The following is a 14,006-nucleotide window of genomic DNA, read 5'->3' as shown; positions in this document are numbered from 1 at the left end:
AGGACTCGTCCCCAATTTCTCCCAAAGGTGGTATCAGCGTTTCATTTGAACCAACCTATTGTGGTGCCTGCGGCTACTCGGGACTTGGAGGATTCCAAGTTGCTGGACGTAGTCCGGGCTTTGAAAATTTATGTTTCCAGGACGGCTGGAGTCAGAAAAACTGACTCGCTATTTATCCTGCATGCACCCAACAAGCTGGGTGCTCCTGCTTCAAAGCAAACTATTGCTCGCTGGATCTGTTGTACGATTCAGCTGGCACATTCTGCGGCTGGACTGCCGCATCCTAAATCAGTAAAAGCCCATTCCACAAGGAAGGTGGGCTCTTCTTGGGCGGCTGCCCGAGGGGTCTCGGCTTTACAGCTTTGCCGAGCTGCTACTTGGTCGGGTTCAAACACATTTGCTAAATTCTACAAGTTTGATACCCTGGCTGAGGAGGACCTTGAGTTTGCTCATTCGGTGCTGCAGAGTCATCCGCACTCTCCCGCCCGTTTGGGAGCTTTGGTATAATCCCCATGGTCCTTACGGAGTTCCCAGCATCCACTAGGACGTCAGAGAAAATAAGAATTTACTCACCGGTAATTCTATTTCTCGTAGTCCGTAGTGGATGCTGGGCGCCCGTCTCAAGTGCGGACTCTCTGCAATACGTGTATATAGTTATTGCTTAACTAAGGGTTATTGTTATGAGCCATCCGTTTAGGGAGGCTCAGTTGTTGTTCATACTGTTAACTGGGTAAGGTTATCACAAGTTGTACGGTGTGGCTGGTATGAGTCTTACCCTGGATTCCAAATACTTTCCTTGTTGTGTCAGCTCTTCCGGGCACAGTTTCCCTAACTGGGGTCTGGAGGAGGGGCATAGAGGGAGGAGCCAGTGCACACCAGATAGTACCTAATCTTTCTTTTAGAGTGCCCAGTCTCCTGCGGAGCCCGTCTATTCCCCATGGTCCTTACGGAGTTCCCAGCATCCACTACGGACTACGAGAAATAGAAATACCGGTGAGTAAATTCTTATTTTCAGTATCCTCATACCGCTTTAATTCTCTGTTTGTGTCCTGTATTTACTGTCACATAAATCAGGGGATTATTTGCAGGTATTATATTTGTCTGGCTATATTGTACTGTTACGCTCTGCGGCTGCATTTTTTATAATGTCTGCAACAAAGGGCGGGCAATCTGCGGGCGCTCCTGTATCATGCAGTGCTTGCACCAAGGATTTGCCTGAAGGGGAAGTTTTGACTGGTCTTTGTACTGGGTGTAGTACATCTAGTCAGCCCGCTGTTTCGGTAGCCAATCAAGAACCACCTTGGTCGGCTTTTTCATCTATGCTTAATACACTAGTCAAACGCACCCTATGGGACCTCCTGTGCCATTGCAGCCACATGTTGTCCCTGTGGTTAATCCGCCCTGGGCGCAAACGCCATCTCTCCAGATTCAACAATTGAATCAATCGTTAGTTAGTCAAAAATCTACCCCGCATCCCTCTGGGGCCAAGGAGTTGTCTAAGCGGGCTGCTTCCTCCTCGCAATCCACTAATATTTCAGATGTTACTTCTGATGAGGATAGGGAGTATACTGATCCATCAGACATAGATACGGTTGCTTCTGAAGAGGAATCTATAGCTCAGGTTTATGTCCCTGACCTAGTGGAGGCTATTAAGCTGATTCTACAAATTGATGATGAGGTAGATCCCACTACTGCGTCTAAGAAACCTGATTATTTTAAATGTCAGAAGGTAACTAAGGTAGTATTGCCACATTCTGACCACTTAGTTGATATACGTCAGGAACCCTGGTCTTCTCCAGGAAAGAAATTCTCCCTGTCTAAAAAGATGCTAGCTCGTTATCCTCTCCCTGCTGAGTTGTGTAACAAGTGGTAAAGTTCACCTCTGGTGGATGCCCATGTCACCCGGCTTGTGGTGTCATCTACTATGCCGGTCACCACTGTCACTTTATTGAAGGTACCGACAGATAAGCGTGTGGAGGGATGCCTGAAGTCTATTTACTCCCTTACAGCTGCAAAAGGTATAGAAGCATGGATTCAGGCTATTGAGGAAGAGCTACCTCAGGATATCTCTGATACTGCCAAACAATATCTGTCTCATATTGCCACAGCCTACCATTCCATTCATGAGGCGTCCTCTGAGGCAGGTGTAATGGCGGCTAAGGCGTCAACTACGTCCATCTTGGTTTGCCGTATTCTGTAGTTGAGGTCGTGGAAGGTGGATCTGGACTCCAAGAAGACTTTGAAGGTACTCCCTTTTAAGGGAGACATACTGTATGGGGAAGATCTGCATTTCTCCCAAATACTAATCCTTCTGCTCCAAAGACAAAGAGCACCACTTTTCGTTCCTTCCGGCCTCCAGGGAAGGCGAAGGGTCAGGCGTACCCGAGACAGGCTCATGCTTCCAAAACCACCAAGCCCAAACCTAAACAATCCTTGGCTGTCTGTCAGCCTGCTTCCAAACAAGACAAGCCAGCTACATGACGGGGCGGGACTCCTTCTGGGGGATCTCAGGGTGGGAGGCCGACTTCTACAGTTCGCGCAGGTATGGTTAAGGACCACTTCAGGTGCCTGGCTGCGGGACGTTGTCTCTCACGGGTACAAAGTCTCTTTCAGGAGACGTCCCCCTTGCCAGTTCTGCACAACGGTTATCCCTTCGGATCCGTTGAAAGCGCAAGTTCTACACCTGGTTGTGCGATCCCTCCTGGATACAGGAGTGGTAGTGCCGGTACCTCTGTCCCAGAGAGGTAGAGGTTACTATTCGACCCTGTTTCTAGTCCCGAAACCCAATGGATCTTTCCGGCCTATACTGTACCTCAAATCACTGAACAAGTTTGTGGGAGTGTCCAAATTCTGTTTGGAAACGCTGCGCTCGATTGTACTGGACATGGAACCCGGAGACTATATGGTATCCCTGGACATACATGATGCTTACCTGCATATACCTATTGCCATATCGCATCAGCAGTATCTGCGGTTTGATATTGGCAACCTACACTATCATTTCCAGGCTCTGCCATTTGGATTGGCTCCGGCCCCTTGGAACTTCACCTAGGTCATGGCCGTGATGACGGGCCTTCTCTGCCGTCAGGGAATCGGGATCCTGCCGTATCTGGATTACTTGCTGATCCTGGCGAACTCCAAAGAGGTTCTCCTCAGTCATCTGGACATCACGGTCAAATTCCTACAAGCCCACGGGTGGCTCATCAACTGGAAAAAGTCCTCGCTGGTTCCTGCAAGGAACATGGTGCACCTGGGGGCACGTCTGCACACACACAGTCAGAGACTGTTTCTGTCTCGAGAAAGTCATGAAACTTCAGGACAGGATCAGATACTTCGTCTCTCGAGGATACTTCCTCTCTCTGTCGATACACTTGGCGATGCAAGTACTGGGCCTCATGGTGTCTGCTTTCGACATGGTGGAGTATGCTCAATATCATTCCCGCCCTCTGCAGTGGTTGATTATGTCCATGTGGGACTTCCTTCCTCATCAGATCAGATTTCAGATGATATCCTTGACTTCGGAGGTTCGTCTGTCACTGGGCTGGTGGTTACAGGACCAACAGTTGAGCATGGGCCGTCCCTTCTGGATTCCCAATTGGGTCCGACTGACTACGAACGCCAGTCTGCGGGGTTGGGCCGCGATGCTAGAGCAACACTCTCCAGGGTCGGAGGACCAAGGAGAAATCTCTTCTCCCGATAAACATTCTGAATTGCGGGCAGTGTTCAATGCTTTGACTCTTGCCCTGTCTCTGATTCAGAACAGACCTGTTCAAGTATAATCAGACAACGCCACCACGGTGGCATACATAAATCATCAAGGCGGCACTCGAAGCCACATGGCAATGTTGGAAGTGTCAAAAATCCTTCTTTGGGTGGAACGCCATCTTCCAGCAATATCGGGAGTGTTCATTCCGGGAGTCCTCGACTGTGAAGCAGATTTCCTCAGTCGTCAGGATATGCACGCCGGAGAGTGGAGTCTTCATCAAGAAGTCTTTCAACTCCTAGTGGACAAGTGGGACCTACCAGATGTAGACCTGATGGCGTCTCGACACAATCACAAAGTTCAGGTCTACGGATCAAGAACAAGGGCTCCTCAAGCAGCGTTCGTAGACGCACTGGCAATTCCATGGAACTTTCGTCTGCCCTATGTGTTCCCTCCAGTGTCTCTACTGCCCAGGGTACTGCGGAAGTTCGAGCTAGAAGAAGGAATTACTTCTAGTCTCCCCAGCGTGGCCCAGACTGCATTGGTTCTCAGACCTGCAGGGTCTATCGATAGTGTCCTCTTCTACTTTCTCAACGTCCAGACATCCTCGATCAGGGCCCTTGCATCTACCCGGACCTGGCCAGACTGGCTTTAATGGCGTGGCTCTTGAGGCATCACTCCTGTGGGCCAAAGGATTCTCCGAGACTGTTATCCAAACTATGCTGAAGCCCTGCAAACAGGCTTCTGCACGGATTTATTATAGGGTCTAGAATTCTTACTTCACCTGGTGTGCTGCTAAGAACTATGACGCATACAAATTTGGAACTCCCAGATTTCTGGCTTTTTTGCAACAAGGCTTGGACTTGGACCTTTGTCTGGCTTCCCTCAAGGTTCATATCTGCCTGGTCGGTGTGGTTTCAGAGGAAAATTGCGTCTACTCCTGATGTTCATACTTTCACTCAGGGTGTTTTATGGATTTAGCCTCACTATGTCTCTCCTGTGACTCCATGGGATCTGTCTTGTCCTGGCTGCCCTGCAAGAGTGTCCATTTGAACCTCTCGAGTCAGTGGACCTTAAATGGCTTACGTTTTAAGGTCGTGTTTCTGCTGGCTGTTGCCTCTGCTAGGGGGCTGTCTGATTTAGGCGCTTTGTCCTGTCGTCCACCCTTTCTGATTTTTCACCGTGACCGGCCAGTTCTTAGAACTCGTCCTGGTTATCTACCTAAGGTGGTGTCATCTTTCCATCTTAACCAAGAGATTGTGGTTCTGGCCTTTTATCTCTTCTGATTTGTCCTCCAAAGAGCGGTCTTTGGATGTGGTACGGGCTCTCCGTATTTATGTGGAGAGGACTGTCTCTCTCCGGAGGTCAGATACCCTTTTTGTACTTTTTGGTTTTCACAAATGTGGCTGGCCTGCGAATAAGCAAACCTTGGCCAGATGGATTAGAATGGTGATTGCACAGGCTGGTCTTCCGGCTCCTGCTGCTATTAAAGCCCACTCTACTCGGTCTGTTGGACCTTCTTGGGCGGCCCGCCGTGGCGCGTCTGGTGAACAATTGTGCAAGGTGGCTACGTGGTCCTCAGTGAACACGTTCATTAGGTTTTATGCCTTTGATACTACCGCTTCCTAGGATGCTTCCTTTGGACGCCGGGTTCTTGTACCCGGTACGGTGCATCCCCTCACATGAGGAACTGCTTTAGGACATGCCTGATTTTTCCCTGTGGAACACAGTGTACCCCGCTGCAGAAAAGGAGATTTATGGTAGACTTACCATGGTAAAATCTCTGCGAGGTACACTGGGTTCCACAGGCCGCCCACCCTGACGCACTTAGCTTCTTTGGGTTTGTATGGCTTTGTACGTTGTGAGAATGTGGGTCTATGTGACTAACATCTGCCTTCTCTTTTACCTGCTACTGCATTGGACTGGTTAACGAAACTGAGCTCCAGTGTCCGGAGGCGGGGTTATAGAGGAGGCCATGCAATGCATCCTGAGAACAGTCAAAGCTTTAGCCTGTTGGTGCCTCTGCATCAAGATCCAACTCTACACCCTGATGATTCCCTGTGGAACCCAGTGTACCTCACAGAAAGATTTTACCATGGTAAGTCTACCATAAATTTCCTTTTTTCTAAACATTATTACAATTCTGAGCATACTGTACAAGCATCAGACTTTCTTATTCAGCTGCCATCTCTTGGTGTTGGCTACACGCATTGTAATTTGAATGTTTTACAGCAATAGCAGCTGATGTCACTATGTGGGTAGACACACCCATCATGGATGTGAGCACGGGATGATGAATCGTTTTGAAACTGCTATTTGCACGGTGACACCTACATGGGGAAACCAGAGTGTAAGATCACTTATTGGGCCAAGTGTAATAGTCTGTGAGTAGCCGGCTAGTGGTGAGACTTCAGTGGTTTAAGGCAGCGGTTTTTTTTTTTTTTTTTAAAGCCATACCTAACCTGTTGTAAATTGCAGGCTATTTATATTTGGTCCGTTGCCTTGATATCTGATTTCTGATAGAGCGCATAAGAAATGCTTTGTACAGTCTGCTAACCCGTGACTTGTGGGACTTAAACTAAAGCCCCTAAATGTAAAATAGAAGTTACCACAATGTGCATATCTGACAGCTTGCGTCGGCTGTAGTCGCTTACATTGGCGAAACTATGGTCCGAGTGCAGTCAACACATGAATGGGTCTGATCATTTGATCTCTGAAAAATCACATTAGGTATTATTTGCTGAACAGTGTTTTTTACAAAGTGCAGAAATAGTTGATTTAAATTCTGTGAAATCACAGAAAAGCCGATTTAAATCATCGGTTTGAATAAGCGCTGTTAGTAAATAAGCCCTACCGCATAGGCACCTGACATTTTATTTCATACTATTGCTAGTTCTGAACAATTCTTGCAGTGTTCTGGTCCAATTACTGCATGGAACAAATGAAGTAGTTAATAATTACTTATATAGCGCAAGCATATTCTTTTGCGCTTTACATTTGGGAACAAAATAATAATAAATCAGGACTGGGTAATAACAAAGGGGTAAGTTGTCCCTGCTTACAAGTTTACTATCTGTAGCAGGCCTGGCTAACCTGTGGCTCTTCAGCTGTTGTGAAACTACAAGTCCTAGCATGCCCTGACACAGTTTTGCTGTTAGAGGATGCTAAAACTCTGGCAGGGAATGCTGGTTTCACAACAGCTGGAGGCCACAGGTCGGCCAGGCCTGATTTATAGGATGGGCACAAATCTATACGTGTGGTCTTTCTCTTAATCCCCTTGTTTACTTTGTATACTGTATGTCATTTCTGTTTTCTTTCTCCATTATAAAGAAAGCAAGATGGATAAATGTTGTTACTATCAGTCCTTGGTCAAAGTTTTGACTATCTTATTGTCATATGTTGTTTCTGCTATAACTTGTAATGTGGGAGTAGGTTCTACGTACCCTGTTTTCCTGTCCACATGCGAGTCAGGTAGGCTGTGACGTTGAGGACAGGCAAGATGTGTGTGAGTATTTCCTATCTGTGCTTCAGGGAGTGGTTGACATTGAAATTAAGCATGGCTAATTCTTGAAAGTGAGAAAGGACAAGGTAATGACAGTGCAGTGAGCAACTAGTATGACTCCACCACCTGGACTTGTTTATCCTGTCTTGGTATTAGAGGCTGGCAGTCTCCCTCATGTTTCCAGTAATTGGATGGCTGGAAGTTCAGCATTTGCTGTTAGGGGGGAATTATTTTTAGCGAGAGCTGTATCTTTCAGAAGAGACTATTTGATTGAGAGAATTAGCTCCTGCCTAAAGTGGCCAATAGCTAATTCGGTTGTTTTGGATGACCAGCCCTAAGACTACACTTTTCATGTATTTCTCCCCTCAGTTTCCTGAGGCGTGAGCAGAAATCAGTGTAAAGCAGTGATGGCTAACCTTGACACTCCAGCTGTTGTTGAACTACACATCCCAGCATGCCCTGCTACAGTTTTGCTATTTGGCCTTGCTAAAACTGATGCAGGGCATGCTGGGATGTGTAGTTCAACAACAGATGAAGTGTCAAGGTTAGCCATCACTGGTGTAAAGTAAAGCTTTGGGGCTGGACGCAAGTGCCAGACACGCTGTAACTGCAGTGCATCTGGCACTTACCACTGGAGAAGCTGCTTAGCGCAGTATCGTACTGTCATACCACGGCCATCGCGACTAGCATGGGTATGATCACGCATACAATTGAATTAGCTCCCAGGCACATTAGATGAGCCAATTCTCTCAGACAATTGGATCTCCCCCAGGCTATTTAGCGAGGCACATTTTATGGATCTGGCATTCCAGCAGGAGAAGTTTGGTAAAGTGTTAGAAAACACAACAGACAAGACCACTTGACCTATATCCTGTTTACACGGAGATCAATGAAAAACATAGCACAGAGAATAGGGAAAGTGATGTCTACATTTCTTCTCTGTACTGGATATGTCATTACCCTCTGTATAGACTTCCTTTATTGCACAACAAACTATTTAGTTAATCTCTAATATGTAGTATTTTCTACTGTTGCACTCCTAGACTGTCTGTGAGGGAGGGAAGACAGACCTTTTATCCAAGCCAAGGACAATCATTGTTTAAAAACCATTGTGTTGGCCAAACTCCAGTTTTAAGGAGACAGTTTGGTTGAATTGACCAATCTGCCCTACCATTGTAATAGGTAGCATTTCCATACCCAAATAAACATTAAAAAAATAAAAATAAAAAAAAGACCTCCCAAAACAGCTTGTATTGAGACATTAGTTGACCCTTTAAGTGCAAGAGGCAGTGCCTGCGTTGTAATCCAGGTGATGTGGCACAGCACCTCCACTGACTGATCCAACTGTATGTGTGTTGCTGAAATGCACCTAGTTGTACAGTGTTGCTGAGGCATTTTCTAATAATTTGATTACTTATATTGTGTAGATTCAGTATTTATAGCAGGGCTGTTCAACATGTGACATTACAGCTGCTGTGGAACTACAATCCCAGTATGCTCTTCCATAGGTTTAGCTTGCCTTAATAGCAAAACTGGCAAGGCATGCTGGGACATGTGGTTCCACAGCAGCTGGAAGAACTCACGTTGAATACTTCTGATGTATAGCTTCCCTTAACTGTTGGAGAATATTTTAAAAAACACACACAAAATCTATTTCTTTGGAATACTCTTCAAGCCACACATGTCCTATTTTGGAGTGTTGGATTTGGCTGTTTGTCTCGCAGCAGTAAGCCTGCTGGAAGAGTGTGGGGGGATTTAACCACTGGATGGCTTATGGACATTTCAATGCCTTTCTTGCATCTAAAGCATTTATATCCTAATTGTGTTGGTCTTTGATAAATACATGTGATGAAGTCGGGGCAATGTCTAATTCATCGCTATACTGTATGTCTAGAGAAATATTTCCTGTTTGATTCGGTAGCTAGTAAATGCTCGCTCTGTGCTCAGAGGAAAGTATTCTAAGTATGTAGTGCATCGTATGGCAGGTTACCTAACTGTACAATGGCGTCCTTTGTCTGGGACACTTTCCCAAATGTTACTATGGGTTGCAGTGGAAGCAATAGGTGCTCTGTCAGTGGGTGTTCTCAGAGTCAGTGGTAGAAGAGGACAGGACTGTTCTAGGGGATATTTGAATGTTTACAATTCTTAAAATGGGATACGGTTGTTGGGTCGACAGTCATGTGGTCGACCACTATATGTCAACAGGAACACAAGGTCGACAGGTCAAAAGGTCGACATGAGGTTTTTTTCACGTTTTTCTCTTGCGTCCTAGAGGATACTAGGGTCCATTTTGTACCATGGGGTATAGACGGGTCCACATGGGCACTTTAAGAATTTGATAGTGTGGGCTGGCTCTTCCCGCTATGCCCGTCCTACCAGTTTCAGTTTAGAAAATGTGCCCGGACGAGCCGGTCATGCTGAAGGAAGCTCCTGAAGAGTTTTCTGCATTTATTTTCTATGTTTGTTATTTTCAGGCAGGGCTGGTTGGCACCAGCCTGCCTGCTTCGTGGGACTTGGGGGGGGCGGGCGACCTCATGAAGGGTTAATGGTCCCATACCTCCCACTTGCATAACACACACCTCAGTCTCCCCATTCCCTTATGTAATGAGCTGAGGTCGCAGGTGAAGCTTTGTATAACCGCACTGACCAGACATCGCAGAAAGGTGTTAGGGGCCTGCAGGTGAGACCATACTGGTACTGGGCTGCCTATTGCCCATTGCTGGCTAGCTGGTACAAGGTTAAAACTTGATAGCACATTAATAAATACTTTACAGAATATTTGAAAAGCAATGTACAGGTAACTGTATATGAAATGCTGTGGGGTTTTCCCATCTGATGCTGGGGAAACATTATCAGACAGATGAAAAAGTCTCTCTGACATCCTGAAACCCATCAGTTATGGTGGCTATATACTGTGAGAGATTTCAGTATATGACCACGCAATACCTGCTTTCCTTCTCTGGAGAGTAGTCCCCTGTGAAGGAACAGGAGAAATGTTGATCGCTCGGGCAGGATCGGCATACATTGCTTGATGCAGCAAACTTGCAGCTACAAATGATCAGATCTCACAGACATGTTGGACGATTAGGCAATTCCAACAGACGGACATTTGTGGTCCTAGTCACTGGTTCCCAAACTCGGTCCTGAAGGTAACCCAACAGTCCAGATTTTCAGGATAACCAAGTTTGAGCATGGGTGACTTATTTAGTACTGCCATCAATTTGATTTAACCATCTGTGTTCAGCCATGGATATCCTTAAAACCTGGACTGTTAGAGTGCCTTGAGGACCGAGTTTGGGAATCACTGCATGAAGGGATTATCTGCCCAATTTGCTGATAATAGGCAGATCAGACCGTTAATTATATAACACAGTGATATGGAAAACATGAACTGTTTGAGGTCCAGTGGACAGAGTCTGAGTACCTATGGTATAATGCATGCCTAGCATAACTCTCCAGTTTCTAGCTGCCAGATGTTACTATGTTTGGAGTCTGTTCTAAAATGAAATTTTAATAAATACTAAATTTATTGTGCAATTATCCAATAGTTCCATTCATCAAATCACATTAATTCTTTAGTAATGGATCATATGTTTTTTTTTCTGTATCTAATTTTCTCATAATTTTTAGGAATATAGATCTGTTTTTGTGTATTAGAACAAAATAATGTGAAAATTAATTAATTGTCATTATTTTTTAGTATGCTTCTACAGGATGCGCTCTGTCTCTCCATCACACTGAAAAACCCGAACATGAGGACATCTGTGAATATCGCCCCTACTCCTGTCCCTGCCCCGGAGCCTCCTGCAAGTGGCAGGGTTCACTGGAAGCGGTCATGCCCCACCTGACACATGCCCACAAAAGCATCACCACCCTCCAAGGTGAAGACATAGTGTTCCTTGCTACAGACATTAACTTACCAGGGGCCGTCGACTGGGTCATGATGCAGTTCTGTTTCAGCCACCACTTCATGTTAGTGCTGGAGAAACAAGAAAAGTACGAGGGCCACCAGCAGTTCTTTGCCATCGTCCTGTTGATAGGAACTCGAAAACAAGCTGAGAACTTTGCTTACAGACTTGAACTCAATGGGAACCGCAGGCGTTTGACCTGGGAAGCCACACCAAGATCCATTCATGATGGCGTTGCAGCGGCCATCATGAACAGTGATTGCTTAGTTTTTGACACTGCAATTGCACATCTGTTTGCAGATAATGGAAACCTGGGCATCAACGTGACCATATCTACTTGTTGTCCATGATACATGTTTTATGTTTTCCATAAAGAAGATGATTATTTATGTGGCTACTATGGAATAGTGCTGTCTAGATGTTTATTTTTTAGTGACTCACTTTGGTTTTCAACAAGCATAACCGTTGCCAACATTTTGTAGTAACTTTGTAGTTGCATATTATTGAGACCTAAAAATTTCCATATGTACAATCTTTATTTTATTTTTATTTTTTAATTCTTAAATTATTTACCATAAAAAGTAATGGCTGTCCTCTTTGATTGTTGAAAGAAGATTGCAGAAAATATTTAAAAATTCTGGTCCTGCAGATGGAAGTGTAGCATTCTTGTATGATGCAGACCTATCATAAAAAGGTCAAACGCTTTGTACGTGCAGAGGAACTGCATTGAGCACATTCAACCACGTTCAACAGAATATTGCTGTGTAATGTTTTGTGAGCAATGTAAAGACCAAATTTATATGTATATTTGTAGTGTCTGTGTTTTATAATTTAAAAGATCTACAGAATTGTCTTTATTTTAAAGAGCATTTTACTTTTTATAAAGTTCCGTTTTACTGCCTTGGTTTGCTCTGCTGTGAGCCCAGTGTCTGCAGAGATTACACCCTTCATCCTTCCTCCCAGGCTCCACTTTTGTGTAGTGTGAGCCCAAATCTCATCACACACATCTGTTTGGTTACACACTTGGCAATCTTATCATTGTTTGTTTATTTATTTTTTAAGTTAAATTGTTAAAAGAATCTTTAGTGCCAATACTGTAGAAGGTTGATGGCCAAATTGAAGAGATGGATGGGGACAATTCTATTATGTGAAAGCTTTTCATTGAAAGGGATTGTCTGTCTGCTGATTGAAGAGTATATATTATAATTGCTGTTCAAGTCTAACAGTCCTAAAAATTCTTTACTTTTCCAGTGTCAGAATTCTATCATTTGTGAATCAACCTTTTCTTTCTTTCTTTCTTTCTTTCTTTCTTTCTTTCTTTCTTTCTTTCTTTCTTTCTTTCTTTCTTTCTTTCTTTCTTTCTTTCTTTCTTTCTTTCTTTCTTTCTTTCTTTCTTTCTTTCTTTCTTTCTTTCTTTCTTTCTTTCTTTCTTTCTTTCTTTCTTTCTTTCTTTCTTTCTTTCTTTCAACTTGTCTACCTGAGCTTCCACAATAATCATTCTTGTAATATCAGATAATGTTATTCTGTTTGGCCATCTTTGAGCTGGAGTGGAAATGCCAACCCCTATTTTATTGTGTGCTGTGCCCAACCATGCAAATGTCCTGTATTAAGCTTGGCCTAGATGGGTCGGACACTGTAGAAATGGTAATAACATTGCTGGAATCGGGGTATAATTCTTTTTTATGAGGATATATCATGTGGATGGTTTATACAACAAGTGAAGTCTTAGGTATGGTTATAAATGTGCCACATATGTGCTCAAAATGCCATTTTCAGTTTGATTAAACATGAGAGGTTATTCACCAACATAGTAACAATATGCAGCAACCTATTATATATTTGCCTAATTTTCAGTAGAAAAATCTAATTCGATTAATTGCTAAGAGGAGATAAATATGTTTTTGGTTCTTTGCACACAAACTGCTATGCTCTGCTCCCTTTGGCCACCTAGATTTCTGTAAATTTGTGCTTTTGCAGATTAGTAAATAACACCTGAAGGAGAAAGCTTGGACATATATTTTCTATATTAGCAGAGCATTATTTGAAAGGCACTTTCAGGAGAAGTTTAGTCACTCAGTACTTAATGCAGCCTCCGCAACAAAAATGTTATAAATACAGACATTATTGGGTATATTTTCTAAGGTGTGAGTTTCATAGAAGTGGAGATGTTGCCCATAGCAACCAAGCAGATTCTACTTTTCATTTATCTAGCACCTTCTAGAAGATAATATTTGGAATCTGGTTGCTATAGGCAACATCTCCACTTCTAGGAAAATCACACCTTAGTAAATATACCCCTATAGCTAGACAACTGCCTTGGAGAACAGTGGTCCACAGAGCAAAGTCTTTTCTAACCGTCTGGGCCTGTTGCATGGGTGTTTGTAAAGCATTTTTGTGCCTTTAAGCACAGGCATTTAAAAATGTGTTTTGTTTGACTATGTGCTTCTGTACAGTTATTTTGTTATGTGATTTTAAGATCCGATACTTACCAGTAAGTAAAATGAAGTTCTGATAACGGGTAAAAACACTGTTTTTCGTCTCCTTTATTTACAACACTTTGAGTAGGGTGAGGCTAAAATGGTTAAAATCGGTGTTAAGACAACACTACAGAGGACACTATTAAGCTGCCTTTGTATTTTTGGACTTCCTCTGCTAGTCATGGCACCTCCTGTTGCCCCTTCTTCCTACGGACTGAAAAAAGAAGGTAATACACATAACTGTTAACAAGACATCTGCTGCTGTGTCCTGTGCGGGAAGACTCACGCACAGATGCACAGTTGTTTGCAAAATGGGCATAAATGACTCTAATATATGTCAGCTTTACACCAAATCTCCATCAGCGTGTGTACTTACAGCTGGTACAAAATATAGACGTCATAACAGGCATATTTAC

General features: G+C 44.0%; 1 protein-coding gene across 1 annotated transcript in view; it reads left to right on the top strand.

Annotated features, from left to right (window-relative positions):
- Positions 1 to 11,970, top strand: part of SIAH2 (siah E3 ubiquitin protein ligase 2) — a 28,823-nt gene extending 16,853 nt beyond the window's left edge. The window contains exon 2 of the mRNA XM_063916047.1: positions 10,906 to 11,970. Coding sequence (XP_063772117.1) covers positions 10,906 to 11,463 — 558 coding nt within the window. The 3' untranslated portion in view covers positions 11,464 to 11,970. The remainder of the gene's footprint in view (positions 1 to 10,905) is intronic.
- The last annotated feature ends 2,036 nt before the right edge of the window (positions 11,971 to 14,006 follow it).

The sequence above is a fragment of the Pseudophryne corroboree genome, chromosome 4, assembly GCF_028390025.1.
Source record: "Pseudophryne corroboree isolate aPseCor3 chromosome 4, aPseCor3.hap2, whole genome shotgun sequence".
Classification (NCBI taxonomy): Eukaryota; Metazoa; Chordata; class Amphibia; order Anura; family Myobatrachidae; genus Pseudophryne; species Pseudophryne corroboree.
The sequence above is the reverse complement of the archived record's forward strand: the minus strand, read 5'-3'. Positions and strand labels throughout refer to the sequence as shown.